General features: G+C 45.7%; 2 protein-coding genes across 3 annotated transcripts in view; one reads left to right on the forward strand and one right to left on the reverse strand.

Moving 5' to 3' along the window:
- LOC135819823 (sushi, von Willebrand factor type A, EGF and pentraxin domain-containing protein 1-like) overlaps nucleotides 1-26,489 on the reverse strand; it is a 228,964-nt gene that overhangs the window by 81,024 nt on the left and 121,451 nt on the right. The gene's annotated exons all lie outside the window — the stretch shown is intronic.
- Nucleotides 1-26,489, forward strand: part of LOC135819825 (sushi, von Willebrand factor type A, EGF and pentraxin domain-containing protein 1-like) — a 39,017-nt gene that overhangs the window by 2,623 nt on the left and 9,905 nt on the right. Inside the window, exons 3-10 of one of the 2 annotated variants that reach the window (XM_065333106.1) lie at nucleotides 798-980; nucleotides 2,542-2,715; nucleotides 2,935-3,111; nucleotides 3,830-4,006; nucleotides 5,603-5,770; nucleotides 6,838-7,008; nucleotides 11,984-12,154; nucleotides 15,945-17,373. In XM_065333106.1, the coding sequence (XP_065189178.1) occupies nucleotides 798-980; nucleotides 2,542-2,715; nucleotides 2,935-3,111; nucleotides 3,830-4,006; nucleotides 5,603-5,770; nucleotides 6,838-7,008; nucleotides 11,984-12,154; nucleotides 15,945-16,336 (1,613 nt within the window). In that variant the 3' untranslated portion in view covers nucleotides 16,337-17,373. Of the gene's footprint in view, nucleotides 1-797; nucleotides 981-2,541; nucleotides 2,716-2,934; nucleotides 3,112-3,829; nucleotides 4,007-5,602; nucleotides 5,771-6,837; nucleotides 7,009-11,983; nucleotides 12,155-15,944; nucleotides 17,374-26,489 lie in introns of those variants that run through there. The other variant, XM_065333105.1, reaches the window with a different exon arrangement.

The following is a 26,489-nucleotide window of genomic DNA, read 5'->3' on the forward strand; positions in this document are numbered from 1 at the left end:
TTTTGTCACGGCTGGGAGTGAGTACCGTAAAAGTTAGCGTTATCGTACTTTTGCTAAGGATGTCTAATTAAAGCCGAATTTCGACCTTTCGTACAGTGGTGCATGCTAAATGCACGTGTTTGCAGGCGGTACGCATGTACAGTGCACATAACTTCACGGGAACAAATTTTAGTACGGAATTAATTTTAGTACAAAAGAGGCCGTGTACGAAATCGTACGAGAATAAATTCCGTCCGAAATTTTCCTGCTATTATGTCACAATCATCTGTACTCATTCTATGTGCATGATGGATCTGTCATGACTCCTCACTCTTGGTCAATATTTAAGAAACTGCTTTATTCTCTACAGATGGATACTTAGTTATGGTCTAGATTGGTTTCACTACGGATCAGGTCTTCAGACAATGTTCCGCTAATATCAGATTCAAGTCTATTACATGTGGGTGTGTGCATACACAGTCAACTTCGCGAATAACGACTGCGGATATAACGACAATTCGCGAATAACGACAGAATTTCCATGGCCAGAGCTCAGTCCCATCCAACTGTAATTAATAATTATAATGAGACTTCGAGTATAACGACACTTTGTGAATAACGACACTATTCTGATGCCCCGCCGAGTGTCGTTATGATCGAAGTTGACTGTACGTGTTTTTGTTTGTGTGTTTACGTGTGCGTGTGTGTGTGCGTGTGTGTGCGTGTGTGTGTGTGCGTGGTTGTGTGCGTGTGTGTGTGTGCATGTGTGTGCATGCGTACGCGCATGTGTGTGCATTGAATCAACTATTTCCAACTAGCAACTACATGTTCTGCAGCACCAACAATGGCTAACGGCTATCTTACTTTCAACAGTGAGAGTTTTATGGATGGAGGTTCAGCAACTGCCAGTTGTTTTCCAGGATACAAGTTGACAAGATCACCTACAATCAGTTGTGGAAGTGGCCAGTGGTCTAGTGGTGCTTTTCTTCCAACTTGTACACGTAAGTTGAATCAACTAGACATGATACAATACATTATCTTCATCATAGTGTTAACTCTTTCAGGGTCACAGTGCATAACTAGCATCTGGGCACTGTGACCGAGTACATCAGTGCTATTGTGGAGATAACAGCAAACAACTTGTCAAAACATTATTGTTTCTCAAAGGAGAGAGAGAGAGAGAAAGAGAGAGAGAGAATTATCGGTGGCGCTAGTTGTTGTCCGTTGCCCAAAGCCAGTGCCTTGTGGCGCAAGTGTCTGTGAACATTCACTTTGAACGCCTGCATTTTCTTAACCTGGAGGTTGGCGAGCATCTCTGCTGGGAGGCTGTTCCACACTTCCACGAGGCAGAAGGGAAATGACCGGCGGATGTAGTTAGGGGCACCGTGTGGGAGGTCAAGCTTCATGTAGGCAGGGTGGCGGCTGGCGTCGAGCTGCCGTCTAGTCTTGGGATGAGGCCGTGGCGGTTCCGGAGGTGGAAGCATTGCGGTGAGTTGCGCTGGGCCATCAGTGGAGCGTAGCTTGTACAGATACGTGAGGCCAGCCACCGAGCGGCGTAGACTGAGGGAGTCCAGGAGGGTGCCTGGGCCGATGATGTCCAGAGCCCTCCTCTGGCGTGTTCAGTTCTATCGCCACTCAATCATCTGTTGAGCTATCGCCACACCGAAAACATGTCTGGAAGGTCCTCCCAATGAGCTATTGATCATGGCGATGCGATATTCCGAGCTAGAGTAGAGCTGTTTGTGCAGTGATCTATCCAGTGTGTACAGTAGGTGCACTGCATAAGAAGTATAGCTCAAGTATAATCGTTGTTGCTCGGATGCGATGCGGTCTACGTGACGAGTACACTCATCTTAAGCCCGGACATGTGGCATGCATGGCATGTTTTGTTGTGTAGTTTAAAATGAGATAATGTGCAGTTCTTAGTCACTAGCAAGTCGTTGGATTTTTTGCAGCTCCACGTCACCATTTTAACTGGCCGTATATGCATATCCTCCCCCCGTCACCACCATTCCCATTATTGTCATAGACAGTGGAATTTGCGCATTATGAAATGTGACAATAAGTTTCCAACTGATTGGATACTACTTGGGACCAATTACAGTCAGGTTCAGGAACGTGTTGTCGGAGGTGAAGGAAAGTGATTCATTTTAAAAGGTTGAGAAGCAAGTCAAAGACCAAACCATTTCAATTTGACCTCCCGATTCTTTCAAATTGAAGTGCAGTTCCATTTGCTCCACCAACTGGCCAGCGTAAGGATCTCATTTAAAGGATACTGTAGCCTCTGTATTCTACTGGCATTTTCTTTACTAACAACACTCTGTTGAGCTGATTTTGATAGGGATGCATAAAATTAATACGCCGGCAACTTTCAACTCGAGAACTTTGAATTCGAGAATTTGAAGCCGTTCCACCAAAAAACATAGAACTCAACGATCAACTGCAGTTCAAACCCAGGCTATGCTGTTTCAGTTAATGTTTGTTCTATTACATTTTTACTTTTCAATTTTCTACTTTCTTGAATTCAAGCATAATTTTGCGACTTCTTGATTTTTTTGGCAGGTGTGTTGTGTAGCAGTCACGCTGCCCCTTCTAATGGAGCTATTGCCAGTATGTCCTTGGAGATCAATGGTGCAACAATTTTCACTTGCAATTCGGGATACAATTTAGTCGGCAGCAGTGCATCTGTTTGTCTACCAACTGGAACTTGGTCAACTTTGCCACCAATGTGCCAGAGTAAGGATCTGATTTAAAGATTACTGTAGCCTCTATGTTCCGTTGGTATTTTGCTGGACGGTCATTACATTGGCATTAGAGTCATTACGTTTTGATAAGGAAGCATATATACTTCGACAAGTTTCAACTCAAAAATGAAATTTCATTGTGTCTGCAGAATTCATTTCTTTGCAAGGTGACAAAGTTGTATTTCTTTTTTTCCTTTTCCACTGCAATTAGATATCACATGTTCACCACCTTTGACTTCTCCCGTCTATGGTAAAATAGCCAGCAGCTCAAATGACGTTGGTGGTGCAACATACTTCACCTGTAACTCAGGATTTGCATTAGTGGGCACAAGTGCATCTGTGTGCACCTCATCTGGATCATGGTCACAACCAGCACCAACTTGCCAAGGTAAGAGTATGATGAGCTCATTGCAGTGAACGTATTCCTATGTGAAGACGATAAATTTATATTCCTGTATCATAGTCAAACCAATCATCACTTTGGTTGCTTCCATCATTGTCCAGGAAATGTTGAACCTTTTCCAGGAGACTTTCCACCACTTGTCTGTCTGACCACTGACATTATGATTCTCATATTCGTCCTGAATGGGACTCACGACGGTGTATACTGACTGTGAGCATATGCGTTCGTGAGAGAGCGGGAAAACGAAAGGAAAAAGAAAAGAGGGTCCTGTAATAAAGGTCAAATTTAAGAAGAGCAGTACTAGACTAAAATGGCTGAGCAGATGTTACTCCATCTTTTTCTGTCGCGTGCATTGCTGCCAAGATCACGAAGGCAGCTGGGTTCAAAAATGCAGATAAGTATGAGGCAGACGTCTCGCTGGATACATGTGGTCAGGCAAGAGCGGGGTTCACCTAACTGTTATTCGAAAGGGCTGACTGGTAACATACGTACAGAAAGCAGTGAGAGAAACATTTGCAGGGATATCACTTGCCATGGCCATTTCAGATACAGAGCACTGTCCAGTAGCAGCATATAAATGTGCATTCGAGATGACATCTGGGTAGGTAATTCCAAGGGTTCACCTCAGCTGTTTCCTGTGAAACACATCTAGGCGGTTTTGTTGTGTTTTCTTGTTTTCCTGTTCCGCTGCTCCGTTGTTCAGAAATTATGTGTTCTGGCTCAGTGACAGCACCTACAAATGGTCATGTGACCGGAAATGGCAATACATTCTCGTCAGTACGTCAGTTCTCTTGCATGGAAGGTTATCAACTGAGTGGCACAAGTTACACTATATGTCTGGCAAATGGTACATGGTCAACTGCTAGTCCAGTGTGCACACGTGAGTAACATACCATCTTCTATCTTACACAATCAGCTTATGAATTTAGCGAGTTTAGCATTCTAGCTCTTCAACGACAGTAAAACCTGTGACTAATGACCACCCCTTGGGGCCAAAGAAAGCGGTTTTTAGTGGCAGGTGGTCCTTAGATCGAGGTTTGCACCGCACTACCATTATTAGATGGAATGTGAGACTTTCTTGTGAGCTACTTGCGCGCCCATCTTTGCCATAGCAACACAGGCCCTTTATCTTGCATGCTCTCCTGTCGACTCGCTCTCTCTCTCCCACAATGTAATCGTAGTAGTATAGAAGTATTTATTTTATTTACCATCGGATGCCTCAACAGTGATACGCACAACTCTTAAGAGGGCCGATAACGGGGTAATTGGAAAGGAAAAGAAAAGAAAAGAAAAATAGAAAAAATTGGAATCCAGACATCAAGCAGTGAAGTAATCAAACACCAAGTCAACTTCAAGCTTAGTACAAGAACTATCAAGATCATCGAGAAACTCAACAGATTCCAAAAAGAAGGTCAAAATACCTCTAAAATGCCACTGGGTCTTTAAAAGATCCCTGAGATGGTTTGCAAATGTAGAGGTACGGTGGTGTCTGCGCCACTCGGCAGGCAGTGTATTAAAGAAAATTGCGGCACGATTAGAAAAAGAATTTACTCCATCAGTTGTCCGGTGCTTAGATATGGCAATGGAAGCATTAGAGTGGCTTCTAGTTCTAAGGCCTGTTGTGATCGATGGAAATAATTCAGTTAGGGTAGGCAGTGAGATGATGACATGATTGCTATGAATAAACTGGAGCAGTAGTTAGTCTTTGTCTCCGTCTATTCGTCTACCCCAATAAATGTCGTTCTACCTACCTGTCCCGTTGTCCGTTGTGTCTGGAGAACTGAGTGAAAGCTATACTTATCATTCCAAACCAAAATTGGGACGAAATGGGCTGCCAAGTGAGCATTCACGATATAAAAACAACTCTGAAAAATAAGCGACAATTTTGCTGATGCGGATCAAGTAGAAAATGTTCCAGCTGCGTAATCGAGCTGAGGCGTGCGGCAGCGTGTGCCCTGGCGGGAATGCGTAGAATCAGTAGTGGCCCTGGAAAGGTTACTTAAAAGGCGGCGGACATGCTTTCACAAATTCAATGCACATTGTACTTAACTTTTGCTGGCTTATACTATCAATAAATGATTTACATGTGCCACAGAACGCACCTTCACATAAATACGATCCTTGTGATACTTATAGCATATCAATTTTTGATAAGATCTGGATAAGAAGACCTTGGGATAAGACAAACTAACTGGTTAGACTGTATGCCTGTAATTTTGCTACATTGTGTGATGTGCTATCATCATGTTGGCATGGCAATGGTTTTTATTTAGTTCCGCTCTGACTGCTGTACTAGGGTTCACTTTTGGTCTCATAATCCGGTCGTATTTTTAGCCGATCTTTCTACTTGAAGTAGTTGTTCCTCAGGTGAAAAGTTTCTGTAAGTTGAGCAACAAATCCTTGTGCATGGTTGTTGCAGAGAGTTCATCTGCTGCATTTTTCCTGAAAAAAACTTTTCCTTCTTCTGTCTTGGCAGTGATGGGATGCTTGCCGCTCGATGCTCCCGGAAATGGTTCCATCGTATCTAGCAGTCCTCTTCGGACGGATTTCGCATGCGACGATGGATTTGCCATCATAGGCGATCCATCTCCGATGTGTTTGATTACGGCATACAATTGGACCTCTGGTACACCCACATGTGCAGGTGAGGCTCAACAGTAGTCAATCAACATTTAAATACTAGTCCAAGCATTCACGCCTTCCTTTCCTACGGACTTTGTTACGGAATTTTTCCACTACCGGTGGGTATTCTCATAGCAGGTCTCTATTGTCGATGTCTAGTGTGACTGCTGCTATAATTCATCTTAAGAATATATCGATATAGATAATCTGATGCTGATGTATACAATGGAGGCCTAGGCTAGAATGTTAGGAGTTATGCATGACAGTCCACCAAGGTAACGACAGGTAGCGTGACCAGGTAGGCACAGTGGGTTGGCCACGAACCGTTTCCTTTTTGTATTTGTTCAACATTTTCCTGGTTCGTCAAAGGACTCCCAATGACAAATGAATGTGAATCGAAAGGTGAGAGCCAACCTGGACGGGAAGGGGGGGGGGGGAGTGGTTTGCGTGTTAGTAGTCGTCGTGAGTTCCCCTTGGGAATGAAAACAATAATTACCTTTGAGTGTGACTGAAAGGCAACAAATTCCTGACAGTGGTAGTGAGATCTAGAATGACTTGACACCCACCACCTACGCGTCTACGAAGCGCAAACCAAAGAACTTCCAACGTTGAAGTCTCCGTTACGAAAAGATCAAAATAAGAGGGCAAGCGCAACGGAGACTTGCACAACCTATGTCCGACGGCCACAAATTGCAATTTGCGTACCCTTAGCCTTCCAACTTTGAGTGTTTCTATTTTGCGCTTCATAAATGTGTTGAGGCTATGTTTCAGGTCGTTGAATATCTCAGTCCATACTATCAATGGGTGTGCCTTATTTGTCGCACTACCAGACTATCTCAACAATCTCGAAGTAAGCCCAAATAATGAGAACTAAAAATGTGGAACCAATTCAACTTGTAGCACAAAATAGCACGGCAGAACTAAGAGCTCGAGTGGTTAGGAGTGAATTCCATGTGTGTATATGTGTGTGTGTGTGCGTGCATGTGCGTGTATGTGTGTTTTTATGTGTGTATGTGTAATTTTGTTTGTTTATGCCTGTATATGTGTGCACATTTATGTACATGTATGTGCTTGCATGTTTTGGTGCAGAACTGCCGGAATGCCCTGACCTCACTGTGGATAATGCAGATGTGTTAAGCGGCTCAAGCAAAGTGAACAGCACTCGTGTTGTCACTTGTACTCCAGGCTTTGAGATGTTGGGTGACTCAATGGTGGTCTGCCTTGACGATGGCAATTGGTCTAGCATACCTATCTGCATCCGTAAGTATGTGCTTCACTCTACATGCAAGCCTCAGCTTGGTATTCAAAGAAACAAGTGAGCCTCTTTAGGGAATACGTTTGAACTGAAACAACTGATGCATAGGCTTCTAACCTGTCTGGTGAGGGATATCTGTAGTGCCTCAAAGGATTCCGGTCTAGATTCGAGCTTCACTTACAAACCAAGAGCATAGTTTTCAGTGGTAGAAAGCACCTCAGTACAGTTACGGCATGGGTCATCGACCCACTCTCTCACCCTCTTCCTCTTGCTCTCTCACACAATCTCGTTATCTCCCACATTCATTCACTGTCTCATTCATTCATTTCGTCATCCCAATTTGGAACCAGCTGCCTTCCTTTATCATTCCTCACCCATTTCACCCAAAGAACATCCAAAAGTCCAATACAGCAGCTTATCACCATCTCCTCAGAACAAACTGGCATTGGGCCACTCATAGCATATTGTGAGTAAGAGGGTACAGCGTCCTACCCTGCTTGGACATAATCTCTCCTCACAGACAGTCTCCTCTTGAATTTAAAAGTCTTACAGCGTTCACATCAATACTCAACTTATTCTTTTGCTCACTGAGCAGTACAAACTTTCCATTTTCTTTCTTCTGTTTTCTTTTTCAATTTAATCCTCCCTACCCAATCTCCCTTTGGTGCGTCCATGGAGCTATGAAGCCGAGACCTCTGGTCGGCGGAGCGTAATGGGTCCCACCACCACACTCCATTACTCACCCCTGTGTCTGCAGATTAGCCATTGACAGACTATGCTCGGCCAATCGTCAAATTATGCTTTTGATTATGCCACAATTTTGCCAACAAATATGCTGAATTATTTATTAATTTTATTTATTTATTTATTCAACATCTTATGGCTTCCGATGGCAGCCAAAAGGGAAGATGTGGGTGATAGCCAACCATGGTAAAAGAAGGAGAAGATTATATACATGAAAAGGAAACCGCCGAAAAGCTTTGTTGATAAGTTTTTATTATTATTATGGTGCACTGAGTCATCAGCAGGCACTCAGATTCACTTTAAATTATTTCAATGATGCAGAAGTCTTCAATGAGTCGGGAAGTTGTAGCCACGCACAGTAGCCCTGGAAGAATGGCGATCTTGTGAATTGCGTTGACTTGGCCTGGGGAAGAGACACTTTGTTTCTGGTTGAGCGGCCCGAAACAAACCAGTTATAAGGCTTTATATGTTCAGGAACACAACCCAAGAGCATTGGATGAACCAATATACAGAGGCAAGTTAGTCGGCGTTGCTCTAACGGAGTAGTCTGAGGTACTAAGTACAACTCATTGGAGGGAATGGAAGGTTTCTTTGAGAACAAAATTTTTAGAACTTTTTTTATGATGAACTTCAATGGAATCGGATAAGACCATAGCTAGGCCACACCAGGCTGTGGCAGCATATTCAGACAATAGAAGGAGATAAATTATATATATAGCTGAACGGCACGGAATAGAGAGATGTTTACAATGACTTTTAATAAAGCCCAGAGCACGGCTGACTTTATTACAAATGTGATCTACATGAGCCGACCAGAACATGGATGAATCGAACATTACCCCTAGATGTTTGTACTCCTTTTCCGTCTGAATTTCTGTGGGTGAATTGGGAAAGGTGACCTTAAACATTGAGGCAGAATCTGTTAGAAACAGTACTCTGGGTTTTGAAACGTTGGCCTGAAGCCTGCAACTGGACATCTACGTGCCAATCATATTTATCGCGTCTTGCAACTCTGACTCAAGCTGTTTGACAGTTTTACAGTGGCGCAAAGCAGCTGTATCGTCAGCAAACAATGACATTCCAGACGCTTGACTTGGTAGATCATTAACATACAAAACAAAAAGCAATGGTCCAATAATTGAGTCTTGAGGCACCCCCGACAGCACGGGTAGCTTTGGAGAGTCTGCTCCCGACACGGACACAAACTGGCTTCTCCCAGAAAGATAGCTCTCTATCTACTTCAACGGTGTGTCAGAGATGTTAAAGATGACTTGAAGCTTCCTCAAGACCTCTATGCTACACTGTGGCAAACGCCTTGGCAAGATCGAAGAAGCAAATGCACGTGTACAACTTTTCTGCTCTTGCTCCGATAATGTCCTGTACAAGGTGAGTCAGCTCCAGTCAGCTGCAGTGAAGTCGAGTCTCCACGACGAAAGCCAGATTGAGCAGGGTGAATGGCAGGGGCAACATGGCTATACAACTGATCATAAACTATTCGTTCACATAATTTTGAAATGCATGATAAGAGAGAGATTGGCCTGTAATTTCCAGGAGTAGCTTTACCACCTTAGCCCTTAAATATCGGCGTTATTTTGGCCACTTTCCATGCCAATGGAAACTTCCCTTTTCTGAAAGACAAATTAAATAGAAGACATAGAGGACATGATAAAAATGGTACTAGAGCCTTAACAACTTCATTGGAGATGCCGTCCATACCAGGCGATTTGTTAAGCTTACGCTTCGCAATAGCTTTGTGCACTCCAGCTGTGGTTATTATCGGAGCACGAAACGCATTCGGGAGGCAAGGGTGTTGGCCTAAGGACGGCAATGGCATGTGTGGGTCGTCAATAACCGCCACTGATGCAAATTGCTCGTTCAAAGCTGCAGCTTTAGCTGCAGGGTCTGCTGCCAACTTTCCATTTGATTCGAGATCAGGTATCCCAGGGCTATTTCCCGAAGATCTCTGCATGCGAATGAATTGATGCAGTGGATGCGCTCCGTTCCACTATATATTCACACTGTACATAGAAGAATGAGAAACCACGCATACACACACGGCCATGCCCTAAGCATAATTTTTGTCTAAACCGAAAAATTATGCCGACCTTACACGTTCGAATCCGTATATTACGCCGGAGCATAATTTTTGGACGAAATCCCAAGATTATGCCAAATAGTATGCCGGCATAATCCGCCAAGGGCTATGACAAGGAGTCGTAACTGGGGTATTAAAAAACAACATCTGCAGACTTTCTGACAAAGCTGTATTATGCCCCTAAGCTTAATTTTTATCTAAACCGAAAGATTATGCCGACCTTACACGTTGGAATCCGTATATTATGCCGGAGCATAACTTTTTGACGAAATCCCAAGATTTCCTCAGAATTTCCAAACTCCATTGCAGCGTATTCCTTGCACTTGAAAACACCGCCCTTCCGGCAACAGGCTCTCAGCTGCACCAAATAAATGACTTTGCCAATATTTCGCCATTGATGCCCAATGGGCGAAATATTGGCAAAGTTATTTATTTGGTGCAGCTGAGAGCCTGTTGCCTGAATGGCGGTGTTTTAAAGTGCAACAAATCCCAAGATTATGCCAAATATTATGCCAAATATTATGCCGGATATTATGCCGGAGCATAATCCGCCAAGGGCTACTGTAGATATGTGCATTTTGTAGAAAAAAAAGAAAAAACTCTCTCAGTCACTACAGAGGTTTTGCAGAGAGAACGTTCGCAATGATTTTCGCGTTCCGGGTTGCGGAGACTATTGCGAACGTTCGCGCGAAATTTGTGTTTTGCATGTTTTTCGCTCCAAGAAATTTTCGCGTGCACTCGCTTGTTTGAGAAGTGGTCTTCATCCGATTATTTTGTTGTTGCGAGTGGCGGCACCCTGAGTCACGGCCTGAGATGAGAGCTCGATGACTACCTTGTCCATGGCCGGAGACCCACAGACAAACGGGTTGGGTTGTGCCGTAATCTGGCGCATCAACACCTGAAATTCAAAAAGGCATCGTTGATGTAACCGACTCTGAGCAGTGAGAAGACGAGCAGGCAGGAGATCGGAGATGGTTCCGGAGATGAAGCAACACGGGCTGCCACAAGTATAGGAAAGCTAGCACCCGCGGACCAAGCCAAGAGTAGAGATCAAGAACAAACATGAAGATTGAGGGTGGCTCACCGTGCACGAACAGTCCACAAAGAGCGAAAAGTACTGCGACAGGTTTTGTGTGCACTCGCTTGTTCAAGTTTGAGAAGTGGTCTTCACCCGATTTGTTTGTTGCGAGTGGCGGCATGCGCTCCAGTTACCCTGAGTTACGGCCTGAGACGAGAGCTCTTTGACTACGTTGCCCATGGCCGAAGACCAACAGACAAACGGGCTGGGTTGGCTTGTGCTGTAATCTTGCGCATCAACACCTGAGATTCAAAAAGGCATCATTGATGAAACCGACTCTGAGCAGTGAGAAGACGAGGAAGCAGGAGATCGGAGGTGGTTCTGGAGATGAAGCAACACGGGCTGCCACAAGTAGAGGAAAGCTAGCACCCGCGGACCAAGCCAAGAGTAGAGATCAAGCACAAACATGAAGATTGAGGGTGGCTCACCGTGCACCAGGCTGACCAGTGGTCTACAAAGAGCGAAAGTTACAGCGAAAGTTTGCTTCGCGTTGCTTGCAACTTTCGCGTTCAAAACTGCGAACGTTCGCACGAAGTTTCGCTTTTCGTGATGTCAAACGATAATTCGCGCGTACGTTCGCTCCGCAAAACCTCTCTACTCTCTATCTATCTCACACTCACTCAAGTACTCTATCTCGCCACTCAGTCAAAGACCCTCTCACCGTATAATGCACAGGTCTCGCCGCATTTCAGACCTCCCTGTTATTCAACTGAGCTTTCTAAGCCTTTGTACATCCACGGGCATAATTTGGCAGTCTGACAAGGCGCCAGAGGATTTTGGGGCAATCGCTAACTTGGTTGTGTTGCTAGGTTGCTATGACAACGCTCAGTTGTGTGCTGGACCACCCCAATATGCAGATTGTTTTGTCGAGCATTTTGCTACTGGTAGAATACACTGCTGTTTTAGCATTGGGCTTCACGATGCTCCGGCACACAATACCTACAAACACCGCAATCTGCATATTGGGGTGGTCCAGCAGACACCGACAGAAAACGAAGAATCTGTTCACTTTACTTGGAGAATTGTAACTCGTCAGTACTGGATGTTTGTTGTGTTTGCACAGACCTTGTGGACTGCAATCCCCTGATGGTTACGAATGGGAAAGTCTCTGAAGGACAGAACACTGTTGGCAGTATTAGAACAGTGTTGTGCAATGCTGATCATGAACTCAGCGGCGATAGGACAATAGTCTGCTTGGAGGACGGCAGCTGGTCCAGCAGTTCAACGTGTAAAGGTGAGAATAAGACTGTGCATTTGAAATGTTATATTTCTCGCCGGCCGAGTGGAGCGAGATAGGCCAGAAGTGAGTTCTCGTGTAACACTTTTTTCCTCTTCCCAAAATGGTGTCTGATGTGTTTTCTCTGTCCTTTGCTCCGACATTCCGACACTCTGAGCAGACACTGTCTTCACCAATCACCACCGATGTCGCAACATCTTTCGCGTTGTTCTTTTTGCCTGACTTCTTCAGTATATATTTTTAGTACCACCTGTGTCAGTCACATCTGACTGCAGCCTATTGCACCTCACTTTGTGTGCTCCTGCCTCCGTTGTCTGTGTCTATGTCGGCATGTCGGTGCATGTGGAGCGAGAACCTTTATTTTCACAATGACCAGTGACCAATGGATGAGAAACTATTGAAACCTTCGATTACATCATCAGTTGAGATTATTCGGCGAATTCACAGCCAGCGCTGATCTTGCACGGGCATAATTAGCTTAGTAGCCATTTGAAAAACTGCTGAATTACGCTCGTATGTTGTGATTAACATAAGTGTTTGTAAGGAAAAGTGAGCATGCGAATTGGTTCGAAAGGCAACAGCTGGATTGCAAGAGGAGAGGCGAGTGTACGTGTGAACGACGCGTTTGTGCGTGTTTTGCTGACTTTCGGGGCGTCATGCGTATATGGAAACGTGCCAAAATGGAAATTCCAACATGTCATGTTTTTCAGCACGTATCAGACGCGTACCGGCGCATATGCCAGTCATTTTGACTGGCGGCGTCAAAACATCAGTACATGTACTGGAGGTTGTCGCACTCCCTAACCACGACTCGAATTGGGTTTTTTTGTGAAAGCCTGTGCGCGTGTTGGGCCACGCATTCACCATGAGCGTACCGCATCCACACCCCAGTTGTGAACAAAGCTTTAGGTGTCAAAGTGTTTCTTCACACTTGAATTTTTCTGCACCATTCACAGAGCACAATGCAATTGTCGTACTTTTGTGACATGTTTGTTGAGGCATTACAGTCAGTCTGTTTAGATTCTTATGATCTGTTAGTGACTGGCGATTTCAACGCCCACAACTCAAGCTGGTGTCACACCGATTCTACCTCGAAGGCTGGTGATCTCCTTAGCACCGTATTTTCTGCTCTTGGGCTCCACCAGATGGTTGACTTCCCCACTCATTCCTCGCCTAATGGCTCTGTTTCGTGTCTGGACTTGGTGATCACCAACCGACCACGCCTCGTGCGCTCAATTGATCAAGCACCTCCCTTGGGTATGTCTGACCATATACAGATTGTTTGCACTTTATGTTACGCCCCTATTTCGAACTACTTCCCCAACTCTTCCACTGGTCCTCCCTCTTCACTGTATCGCTTCAAACAAGTACCTTCGCACCTTTGGCAATTAATCAACTCTGATTTAGCTGGCTACAACTGGTCCTCTCTGAACTCGTACACTGATGTTAATGACGCACTTCATCACTTTGATTGTGAGCTCCAGTCCGCCTTCCGTCGTCACCTCACCTCATTCGGAGCCACCCACACTGTGACATCTCCACGACCCCGCATGCAATCTCCACCATGGGTTACTGCTGAGCTCAGGTCTGCTGTAAAACGCAAGCGTGATCTATACAGTGTGTACAAAAAATATCCGACAGCAGTAAATCATGCAGCTTATAACCGACAAAGGAATGCTGTAAAGCACCTGTCTCGGCAAGCACATCGTCAATATATACGCTCCATCCAAGCATCACTAACGTCACCGAATCGACCTACACTCTTTCAGTTTGTGCGAGCACAGCGGCACACTTCCGGCCGTGTCATACCCCAAACGATGATAGCATCCGACGGTACGGTCGCCACGTCCCCCAAGAGCATAGGTGATGTTCTGAACACTCAGTTCACCTCATTTGGGCTACCTGATGATCCTTCGTGGCGCATTCCCCCTTTGTCCCAGTCGCCTTTCATATCTGTTCCGTTCCGTACAATCACTGTCACTACGTTTCAAGTTCGGAAATATCTGAAGCGCCTGAAATGTGGAAAGTCTCCCGGCTCAGATGGGATCCCGAATGAAGTGCTGCAGTCTCTTGCACCATCAATAGCCTATCCTCTCGCCATTATTTTTAATATGTCATTTCGAACTGGTACATTCCCACAGGATTGGAAATCCGCCATCGTGACACCGCTTTACAAGAATAAAGGCTCCCGTGCTTGCCCGGCAAACTACCGCCCCATCTCTCTGCTGCGCACAGTTTCCAAACTTTGTGAGCGTATTGTGTTCGATTCCCTCTACCTGCACATCGCTCCGGCTCTCTCACCAGCTCAGTCGGGATTCTGCCGTGGTGACTCAACTCAATACCAGGTGACTCGACTTGTCCAAGACATAGCGACAAAGAGGAACTGTGGGGAGCATGTGGGAATGGTGTTTTTCGACTTGGCTAAGGCATTCGACACCGTTTGGCATCGTGGCTTACTTGCCAAGTTGGAGGTCACCTTCCGGGTGGAGGATGCTGCCTTGCGTTGGATATCCTCGTATCTGTCTGCTCGTTCTCAGGCTGTTCGCTTGTCTTATTTCTTGTCTGATCCCCTCCCTGTAACGTCTGGAGTGCCCCAAGGTTCCATTCTGGGTCCTTTGTTATTCTTGCTTTACGTTAATGACCTACCTTCAGTTGTCCCCGATGTTAGTTTGTATGCGGATGACACTGGCCTTATCTGTTCTGATTCCTCCCCTGCACAATTACTCCTTACCATGCAGCATCGCATCAACAGCACTGTCATGTGGATGCAAACGTGGAAACTCCAGCCCAATTTAGACAAGACAGAAGCCATGTATATTTCTTCATCCCCTCCTGATCAACCATTATACTTCCCTGACTCGACTATGCCTATCCGTGTTGTTACTCAGCACAAACATCTCGGTGTGATGTTTGACTGCAAACTCTCTTGGGCTGCACATGTCAACTGTGTATGCAAGCGAACCAGTTCAGCATTAGGGGTACTACAACCACATTGCACTCATTTGCCCATCCAGTGTAAACTATTATTTTATCAGTGCTATATTCTCCCTATATTCGACTATTGCGATACCGCTTGGTGTGGCCTTTCTGACACAACTCTGAACCAATTAGAAGTCCACCATAGATTTATACTTAAAATTCTTTACAACAAGGATCGATGTTTTCCTTCGGATGCCCTTTATCGACTTGCACACACTTCTCCTCTCTCCGTTCGTCATAAGCACCATCTCTGTACACTGGTTCATAAAATATTTCTTCATAAAACCCCTTCACACATGATGAAGTACAATTGGTTTTCGACAAGCTCAACCCGTAACGCGCTCATCCTGCCTCTTGTTAAGTCAGCCCAGTATCTAAAGTCCCCTTTGTTTTCCGGCTACTCTCATTGGTTATCATTACCATACGGTCTGAAAACTTGTTCTTCTATTGGTCAGTTTAAAGATCTACTATCACAACTGAACTAGACGCAATAATTATCATCGAAGAACATTCTCGAATACCTGGGTGATGCACGAATTTTGATAGTGCTCACTTCCGTTAATCGTTTTTCTTTGTAATTTTCCATTCATTTTCTGCTCTAATTCATATTTGCTTTGTTTTCCTAGCTTACTATTGCCGTGGCTGGCTCAACGCCCTTGTCTCCGGGGATTCTGTCCCTGCATTAGCTATGCTTGTCACATGCTATGAGATTGTGTCTAATAATAATAATAATTCTCTTACACTAATCACAGGGATTCTATTGCGGCTACTTAGTAGTGTGTGTGTATTCCAACGATGTGCTTTGCAGCTACTGGTCCTCCTGTGGCACTCATCCCATCGACGGAGGTCCCGGAACCTACTGAAGCCGCCTCAACATTCTTGAGCCAGGGTGGCAGTGTGGCTCTGATTGTTTTCATTGGTGTCTTATTTATGATGCTTTTGATCGCCGTCATCGCCATCGTCCGGCTTCGGCGGGACTTCCCCGAGCATATGCACGAGGTTGCCCTGAGCTACAACAACAAGAGAGAGAAAAGACAAATGGTGACCCTCACTCACTCGGCGCCGATTCCAGAAAACAACCTGTATGCCACAGTGAACAAGCCGCAGAGCGCGACGCCTGCAGTCCAGATGGAAGTTGCCTACACGGATCTCACATTTACCACCCCTCCAGCCGACTCTCCAGCTGGCTCTCAGGTGTAACGAGGCGCTATTCAAGCATTGATATGAATTTCATTGACGTAGTGGCTCTTGTTTTGTTATTGATCTGTTGCAATCATGATAGATTGCATGTGATATGAGTTTGCGCATACTTAAGCAGACCGATAGGTCGTGCTTCCATACAATCATATTCTTGTATGTTCACTTGCTTTTTTTCTCCATCCATCATCACCCCACAACTGCACTCTCCAGCCGACCGCGACACATTGCCACAGCGCGCTATCGGCAAAGCGACACATCCGTGGGTTGTACAACCCGTACAACGCCGTAATCTGCTACTTGCCCTTGTTTTTTTACTCACTTGCCTGGTCTTCATTCCAGCTATCTCAAATAAGGTTATATAGCTGTGAGTTGCCATCAGGATGAGGCTTTTCTTTCCAGCTTTTTTGCTTGCACCTTTGCTCCAGCTTGCATTCAGAGTTGGAAAATCATATTAATGAATGCGTATGCCTTGATCAGCTTTGAAACCAGACCTTTTTTGAGAGGAAATTGCTATCCGATTCTTTCTCGCTTGCATCTTTCCCTCAAACCTGTGAATATGTTATGCATTGAGGTGTATATTATTGTGCAGTGGATTTCCTCTAAGTTCGTGTGCAAGGATAAATGTAACCCTTGTATACTGAACCTGCTGGTTTTAGTTGCCAAGCTGAGGTGTCTGTTTTCTCTTTGTTGTTGTACAAGAAAATCCCGGCGTGCCGCCGACTGATTAACATGGTCACTGGCTCACGACCGAGTCTGTAGCGCACGAGAAGAATGCTCAACCCTCCTGTTGGCAGCCCTGCACGAAAGCACCGGTCTATTGCAGCTTCGACGGTTTACACTATGTTAGAAATCATTTGGATGCAGTGTTGTTACTTTTGTAGGATGCGTGCTAATGCATGCGTCACCTTCACCAGATACAGCTCTTACTTTTATCACTCTCGCCTAATGTGGCATATGCACTCTTGGTACTCTGTACACTTGCACGCTCTTTATTCCCACTACATGTACTTTGTATTTCACGCCGTCAGTTTCCATCGCATATCTTCAGTTGATTTCAGCCATTCTATGCATTCTGGTTGAATTATTTGAGTCAAGCATGATTGACTTCTCCAGTGCCTACCCTGTGCGCTTCAGTTTATCCTGGAAGCGGCAGTCCTGGATGCCAACAAAAAGCTGTAACTTCGTTGATTCTGTGAAAAATATCTTCATCTGAAACAACCACAATTTGGCTGATTTCGGATCAAGATCGCTTGCATCCGCGGTAAGCCTGAAAAAGTGCGGCCAGGTTATTTTTCTGCTCTACTTCTTATACGTGCGTATTCTCCTCCCTGTGGTGTTTAGACAAAGGAGTTGGCCACATGGAAAAGAACAATCTTCTTTTTTTGTAGCTTTTGACTGCTGTCTTGGGAGTACAGCTGTCCACATCTAAATGTGTGTGTTTCATCAGGACATTCAGACACACGCTGCTGCAGAGTGCTCATAACGACTTAGTACTGAGTCCATGAGTAATTCTAGTCCTTTTCGAGCAAGCTCGGCTGGACTCCCGCAAAGGCAGTTCGTCGGAACAACATGTACATATTTGTGCTTGCAGCTGCTCCTTCAGCCTAGTCCAAAGTTATCAATGAATCGGCGTCAGTGTTGCCACTAGCCTTGAGACAATGTCGCCACGGGCTGAGGCACAACGAGAAATATCATCTTCGGCGGTTCGATACTCACTTCACGTCTCCTTGATGGCTCTATGTGTTTTCGACAAAACAATCCTCCTTGCGAAATCTTGTTTTGAATTTGTTCAACTTGTTTTGAATTTGTTCAACCGCTTTGGTAGGGCACACGTACATAATAATTGACCTGACGAAATAGTCATTGTTAGCTACATCAAGTGCCAAAAAGAGTTACGTGTCTATACAAAGCGATCTACCAGTATCACCCAGTAACACAAGGAGGGTTGCACCTACCTCAAGAGTGTAGCCGATTGTTGCCAAGCAAACGCCGGGATTTCCCAATATTATTCACTATGAAACTCCAAATGCCACTAAAATCTCGCAAAAGGTTCGTTTTCATCCTATCTAATGTTCCCTAATGCTCTGATGCTTCAGACGCAGCATTGGCGCCCAACGTTACTCGACGCAGAGTTCTGTCTCCGCAGCTCACGGCCCTGAGATGTAATTTACGTGTAGTGTTGTTCCCGTCACTGCTGGACTGTCCTTGTTTATTCGTCATCCCTGTCCGTGTTTGTCGTGGAGCTGTGTCGCCGTGCTGTGTTGTCACGCGGTGTCGTCGCGCAATGTCGTCCTTCTTCGGACTAAAAATTGGCGCCTGCCCGACCATTGCTCGGAACAAACGACCCGGCATTCGTCTCGTCGTCAGTCTCGTCTCGTCGCCAACCTCGTCTCATCTTCAACCCCGCTTCTTCGATGTCAACCTCGTCTCGTCCAAGTCATTCCGGTCAGCTACTTCCTTTATTTCTCTCTTTCTTTTTCATCCGTCCTTCGTCGTCAAATTTATTTTCGGTTCATTTATTTCGTGATTTTTTTGTAGTGTGTGTGCGCGTGTGTTCTTCATAAAATGTTAGTAATTAGAGGTCCGATCATGGTTAGCCACGCTCTAATTTTAGATGTTTAACAGAAGTGCAACTACGCTCTTTTTAGCCATGCAAGCAGTATCAGTAGGTTCCTCGTCATGTCTAGTTTCTTTTTCTTTAGACTTAGAGAAGTACAGGAACAATAACTGTGATGCATGATACCACAAGTAAACACTTTTGTGAGAACCATCCACGTGTGCAGTGTATGTGTGGTTTTTGGCTTTAGGCATTTTTTATCTCTATTTTTCTAATATAGCTATGAATAGGATGAAGGCCGCAGACATCACGCAACTACGTTGCTTGTTCGACATGTATTTACTGTGTATTTTATAACAAAAATATTATTGAAAACCCATAATCGATTTTCTTGTTCCTATCATCAGTGGGAAAAATACGGAACTAAGGATACAACCAAAGAAACTGAAGTTAAGTACTGTAAATAGAAATGTGTTAGAAATAACAAAAAAATACAAATGCAATAAAACCACTAGAGGAAACGCAAAAAGGTAACAAGATTACGTAACCAAAGGCGAGAAGGCGCTAAACGAAGTGTCAACCTACGAATACAAATTCAGTGCAACAACGTGCTCCTTCTGCTTACACAAAACAGGCTTATGAATACGTATACAGACTGCCACAAGGACTTTCAACTGTTGGACATAACGCGCACGACACAGTACAGAAAAATGAGAGTCATCATACACACTAAGACGAGATAACAAGTGTAAATACACAGCTGACTTCTTACGATCAACACATTCATCCGCCTCATCTCGCTCCTTCCCACCCGACTCCTCCTCGTCCATCTCATCATCCTCTTCCTCGTTCCGCTCGTCATCCTCACGATCATCACGATCGTTGTATCCTTAGTTCCGTATTTTTCCCACTGATGATAGGAACAAGAAAATCGATTATGGATTTTCAATAATATTTTTGTTATAAAATACACAGTAAATACATGTCGAACAAGTTACGTAGTTGCGTGATGTCTGCGGCCTTCATCCTATTCATAGCTATATTAATATTATTATCTCCACGTCCACTTCTCTTCGTCTTATTATTTTCCGCGAGGTCGCGGTTCTTTTTTTGTTCAGGGGAGGTATGTTAGGTAATTACTCCCGTTCCTTTTCCAGCCGGCCTGCATGTACCTGTACTACGTCATACTCACCTTTCGTTCCGTTGGCCTGGGTAGCTACTTGCGCGCACATGTTTGACATAGCTACCCAGGCCCTTTATATTGTGTTGCTCCTCTCTTCAACTCGCTCTCTCGACTCTCACTCGAATGATTGCAGATCTGCCACTAAAATCGAATTCAACACTACATTATCCTCTCCATTCTATCTCCCTTCCGTGCCTGTTTTTTCTCCCCTCTTCTCTTCTAAGTTTCCTTGTGAGAAGGTGCCATTGCCTGTTTGGTTGAGCGACTATAAATAAAGGCAAATCAACAACATGCCTCACTTCTTATCCGCAGTGGGCAATTTTCTCCATTTCTGAGACGGCATTGCCTGTTAACTTCTCATAAAAAAATTGTCATGACGAATCGCTTGTATGAGCATTACTGAGTATGCATTATATTTCACATTAATCAACTTTTCCAATCCTGCGTTCAGTGTATTTGGCGCTGAAAAAATTATGCTGTGCATTGTTGGCGCTGAGATGAGCCATGCGACATTTCGCTGGCGCTCATGTGATTAAAGGGGAAGTATACCCTGAAATCAAATTTTCACCAGTTGTAGTCTTCTGGGTGCTGAGTCGAATGGTCTTGGTCCGAGGAAGCTGCGACGCTCCCTTCCTACTTGAATCCCAATCGAACTCGCGCACTTCCACCTAAACTGGGTGACTGCGCCCTACTAGATGGGGATTTGTATGCAAAATGTCACTAAAAGCGCCATTTCGTTCTTATAAAAGCACGGATGACCGCGATTGGCCCATATGTTGTAGTCTTTTGGACGCTGAGTCGACTGGCTTTGGTCCGAAAAAGCTGCGATGCAGCGTTCCTCCTTTATTCCCAATCGAACATGGTTGAACAAGCGGTCACGTGCTCCTGGGTGCCCAAATCACCTGGTCACCGCGCCAGCAGGCGACAACTTTCACACCAAGGTTCAACTCGAGTTCAACTCGAGTGACAGGACTGCACCCAAAAAAGGTCAAATAGGCTAGTAAGTTGTACCCTGCAGGCACGGTGACCAGGTGACTGGTGTACGCAGGAGCACGCGACCGCTTGTTCAACCATGTTCGATTGGGAATAAAGGAGGAACGCTGCATCGCAGCCTTTTCGGACCAAAACCAGTCGACTCAGCGTCCAAAAGACTACAATGGGCCAATCGCGGTCATCCGTGCTTTTATAAGAACGAAATGGCGCTTTTAGTGACATTTTGCATACAAATTCCCATCTAGTAGGGTGCAGTCACCCAGTTTCGGTGGAAGTGCGCGAGTTCGATTGGGAATAAAGGAGGAAGGGAGCGTCTCAGCTTCCTCGGACCAAGACCATTCGACTCAGCACCCCGAAGACTACAACTGGTGAAAATTTGATTTTAGGGTATACTTCCCCTTTAAGGCTGCATTTTGTTGGCGCCACGATGCTTTCGCTGGATGACACTGTGGGTATCCATTGCCTGTGGAAATGGCAAAGGCGAATGATTTTTTCGCGAAACAGGGTAAGCTTCAAAATAGAAGACTGTAAAGGGTTCTCTGCGGCGATGTGAATTCCACAGTACGGTTGCGCTCCCGTTCCTGGTGTTCATATTGCACGCCGTCAGACTGTCCCGTCGATTCCCGTCGATCCTTACGTCGCGTCCCGTCGCGCCCCGTCAAATGTGAACTAGGCTTTAGGCGGCGAAAAAATCAAGCTGTGAAACAGCACAGTCGCGAAGTGTCATTCGATGAATTGACCACCTTGAATTGGCTCCCGTCGAATTGTCACGCGCCTAGCTGACAGGATACCTATTGTACATTTCTGGGGCTTACATTCCACTCTGTTGCCATACTTTCTTTCTTTTGCTCTGTGGGTTTCTGATCTTAGGTACATGTATGTGTGAGCTTTCTTGGGCTTACATTACACACTGCACACAGGGTTTGTGTGAGTTTAACTTCTCTCGAGAATTACGCTGGTCAGTTCACAGAAGACCAGTACTAGCTCGACAGTAGGCGGACGGTACCGGCACTACGGACAATACCGGTAAATGTAAGGTACAGTTGTAAGAGATACTGTATTTGTAGGAGTATAACACGCACTTGAGCAGAATGCGTATCCCCTTAATGGCCAACGTTTTGGCAATCCAAGGTATACCCGGAGTATAATGCGCAGCCAAAATATTTGAGAAAATCATGGATTGTGAAGGCAGTATGCACGCATGTGTTCAACTCATTGGCCTCGATCGTCCAATTTTTCTTTTCTTCATTTGGCTTATGCGAAGACTAGCCTAACTTGATTGGCAATGTCAACGCGAACGACCGAAATAAAACCAAAATCATAATAATCCTTCACATTATGGTGTGAAAGGATACACACATGTAGTTTACTAGATAATAAGCCAGGTCAGAGATATTCAACGCCCTGGTAAGTCGTAAAACTGTCTCTGAACTGACAGGTCGTTGAAATGTCTCAGTAGTCTGTCAGGGTTTTTGCTTGGACATCGCACTTGCTGAACTCATTATTATTATTATTATTTCACAATCACGATGACATAGTGCCAATAAGCATGTGATGCGGGCGATTTTAACCAGCCATGGTGGGGACAACTGAGAAAAAGAAGGAGAAGAAAAAGAGAAAAGAAAACAAAACAAAAGGAGTACTATAGGAACCTGGAGAGAGCAGTATGAAGATTAGGCTAGCAATGGAAAACAACGAATTCAATTCAATTCAACTTAGGCGCGGGCAGAATGGAACAAAATGCAGCGAAGGTGTCACGAGACTTTACCTCCTGCGGAAGCCGAGACCAATGAGAATAGGACTTGAACAGAGGGGATTTTAAAAGGATCGATGACCTGGCAAATAGGAAATGGAGAGAACATCTAGTACGCGAGCTATTATTGAACCAGCTTAAATGCGCAAGTGCATGAGGAGGAGCAAGTTGAAGCTTAATACGGTGAATGAATTTGCATGCCGAGTGGGGAAAGCGTTCTGAGAGAGGGGAAGAGGAAGCCAAAATGTATAGCGTCTGAGAGGAGGTCAGAGGGGGCATGCGAAATATTAATCGAAGTAATTTACGGTGGGTGACTTCTAACCGATGCATAAGAGCGGAGGATAGACCGGAGGACCAAACGAGAGAGCAGTAATCAAACAAAGGAAGAACATAAGAGTGATAAATTTGTATTCGACAACCATGGTGTAGATGGGAGATGTGAGGAGAAATGCAGCCTATCGCGGAGCAAACTCGCTTTTCAATATAGGTTACGTGCGAATCCCAGGACAAGTGTTCATCAAGAAATATACCAAGGTGTTTGTGATTTTTAACAATGTTGATAGCAATGGGATCATCAGGGAAAGTAAAAAGCCGAGTCGTAAGGAGGGTGAGGTCACTGGAGGGTCGTGGGTGGTTACAAAGGATTGCCGTTTTCGACACATTGGGGCGGAGTTTCCACTTCGACATCCAGCGCACAACTTGATTAATGTGATACTGTAGCGAGTCGCAGGCTTGCAATAAGCCTGGCTCGGTTATATGGAGCGCTGTATCGTCCGCGTAGAGTGAGGTATGATCCAAACCTGCCAAATCATTAACGTATACGATGAACAATAGAGGCCCCAAGATAGAGCCCTGGGGCACTCCAGAGTGGACTGTTTGAGGGGCGGACAGGGCATGTCCAATTCGGACACTCTGTCGACGTTCAGTGAGATAGCTGGTGAGCCACTGCAGACACGTCCCGGCTACGCCAAACGCTGCTAACTTATGGAGGAGACCCCTTGTCCAGACAGTGTCAAATGCTTTGCTGAGGTCGAAAAAACATAGGAGGCTAAATTGCTTCTGATCCTTGCATTCATATAGCTTCTGCACAAGCCTCAGCAACTGCCAGGCGGTCGAATCGCCTCGCCGAAATCCAGACTGTGACGGGTCAAGGACCGGGTTCACATGTTGGTATAAGTGGCCAAATGCCACACGTTCACAGAGCTTTGAAATGGTGGAAAGGAGTGAAATCGGCCGGTAATTGGATGCAGACAGTTTACTGCCTTTATTCTTGTAAATAGGCACAACCACAGCTGCCTTCCAGACATCAGGGAAGATTCCGGTGGTGAAGGACTGGTTGAAAACTAGGCTGAGAGGGATAGCTATACTAGGAGACAGGGCTTTTAGCAGTTCATGGGATATGCCATCTGCACCTGCCGCCTTCTTGGGCTTTAGGCGACGGATGTGGTGGGCAATGGCGGTGGGAGTAGTGCTAAAAGAGGGTAGTGCTGGGAGCCCGTGGTGTGGAATACCAGGGAGAGACCATGCAGGATCATCCGGTGTTCCAAAGCTGATGAATTGGCGATTCAGAGCATTGGCAATCTGGGTAGGGTCGTTGTGTACTGTGTTATTTTCATGGAGTTCAGTGATGATAGGGTTTCCAACAAGGGTCGGCGAACGAAGCTGCTTAACAAACTTGAACAAACTAGGGGTGGATGCAATAATGGATGAGGGGTTAGTGCTAATGGAGGACACATACTGGCGGTGAGCCTCTCTAGATAGGATTCGTGCTCTGTTACGTTCGCACTTGTAATGCTCGTGATTGCTAGGGGTAGGATACTTGCGATACAAGCTGTACGAGTCTCGCTTCCTCTTCAGCTGAGCTTTAACAGCACGTGTCAGCCACGGGGGACTTGGTGTACGTCGTCTAGGGGCTGAAGAGCGCGACCGGGTGGGTAGGAAAGCGGAGCATAGACTATGAAGGATGTCATAAAATGCTGGAGCAGTACGGTTTGGATCTCCAAGCTTCAACTGGAGAGCAGCATGCCAGTTCAAATTAGCAATGGATTCATTTAGAGCAACTAGATGAGTGGGAAGAATGGAGGAGATGTCAAACTGACTGAAGTCAGGTATCTGGAAGGAATGGGAGGGCAGTGTAGTGTTGGGTGCAGGTGGTGATGCGGTACATGTCGGGATGCACAAACGGCCGAGAACAATTGAGTGGTCCGACTGACCGAGAGGGGCTGAGGGGCGCGGATCGCAGATGCTGGCTGCAGTGTCAGTGATCATCAGGTCCAGAGCAGCCTCATTGCCTTTGTGGGAGCGGTGGGTCGAGAATGTGACGTGTTGCTGCAAGGCAAACATGTCAAGAAGACATGAAAGGTGGTGGCCTGCAGTGTCTGTTGTTGTTCCATACCAGGTGGAACATTTAGCATTGAAATCTCCCATGATGAGGACTGGCGAGCCAGGGGTCCGTATTTTAGTCAAGCAGCTTTGAAACGAGGCGTAAAAGTTATCTATCACCGACGGGTCGGTGGACGGTGGGCGGTAGACAGCCGCAATTTGGATGGGCTGCTGGCGCGTGGGGCAAGCAGAGGTTCCAGTGGATGGCGATATCTCTACCCAGGTAGCTTCGAATTGCGGAATATGTAGGTCTGTACGGTGGGTAATAGGACCAAATGCACTTGATTTTACTAAGATAGCAACACCGCCATAGGCCAGGAAGTCGTTGGTGTTAATTTTATTCTCGGAGGTGGGTCGATCCCTTCGAAAACATTCATAGCCTGGGAAGGAGAGGGAAATTTGTGGACACAACCAGGTTTCAGTTATGCAAACAACAAGGGGACAGCTGGTCGTGAGAAAGTCGGATAGCTCAGCAGATTTGTTTCTAAGGGAACGTGCATTGATACAGGCTACGGGAAAGGAGGCTAGGGGCGTTGAAGGATAGAAGGGTGTTGCGTTAGGGTCAAGTTGAGGTGTTGGTTTACTCATTGTTCAGATTCAGCCTGGTCAGTGTGGAACCTCCATTTCCGGATACTAATTTTGTCAGGCCAGAAACCAGGCCCTTGGATCTTGTCTACACAGTTCTCTCCCACAACCAGGTGGGCATAAGCTGTACCAAAGTACCGTGATTCTGAGATTGAGCAGTGAAAAACTTCGACATCTTTCTTTTTACACCACAGTTCAATTGAGGCAGCATCGCATCCAAGGTCTACATTGCCAAGGTAGAAAGCCGTGCGCTTCACCCGCTCCACGCCCTGAAGGTCAGTGCGTTTGGTACGGGCTGGCTCTTTTGTGAACTGGCTTGTGATAGTGCGTTTCAGTGGACTACCGGTAGTGTTGGTGTCGGCTTGTGCAGGGCGGCGGCGGTGTGGGTTTTGCCACCCATTGTCGCTTGTGCTTGTATCTTGCGTTTGAGGTTTGGCGGGCAGGTCAGGTCTGGCCGTTGGGGTACTACTTCTTGTAGTAGTACGTGTACTACCGTCCGTGCTGGTGTGTGTGCCTGTTGGTGAGGCAGCTTTCCTTGCAGTGCTACTGTACAATTTCTCTTGGTCAGTGCAAGCTGGGGACGCTACGGGTACGGGATTTGTGGACTGCATTCTCTCTACTACTCCCTTCAGTTGAGCAACTTCCACTTGCAAGGAGACAATGGCGTCTGTCTTGCTCGTTCGAAGACATTCTATTTCTG

Source organism: Sycon ciliatum, chromosome 6 (assembly GCF_964019385.1).
Source record: "Sycon ciliatum chromosome 6, ocSycCili1.1, whole genome shotgun sequence".
NCBI classification, from domain to species: Eukaryota; Metazoa; Porifera; class Calcarea; order Leucosolenida; family Sycettidae; genus Sycon; species Sycon ciliatum.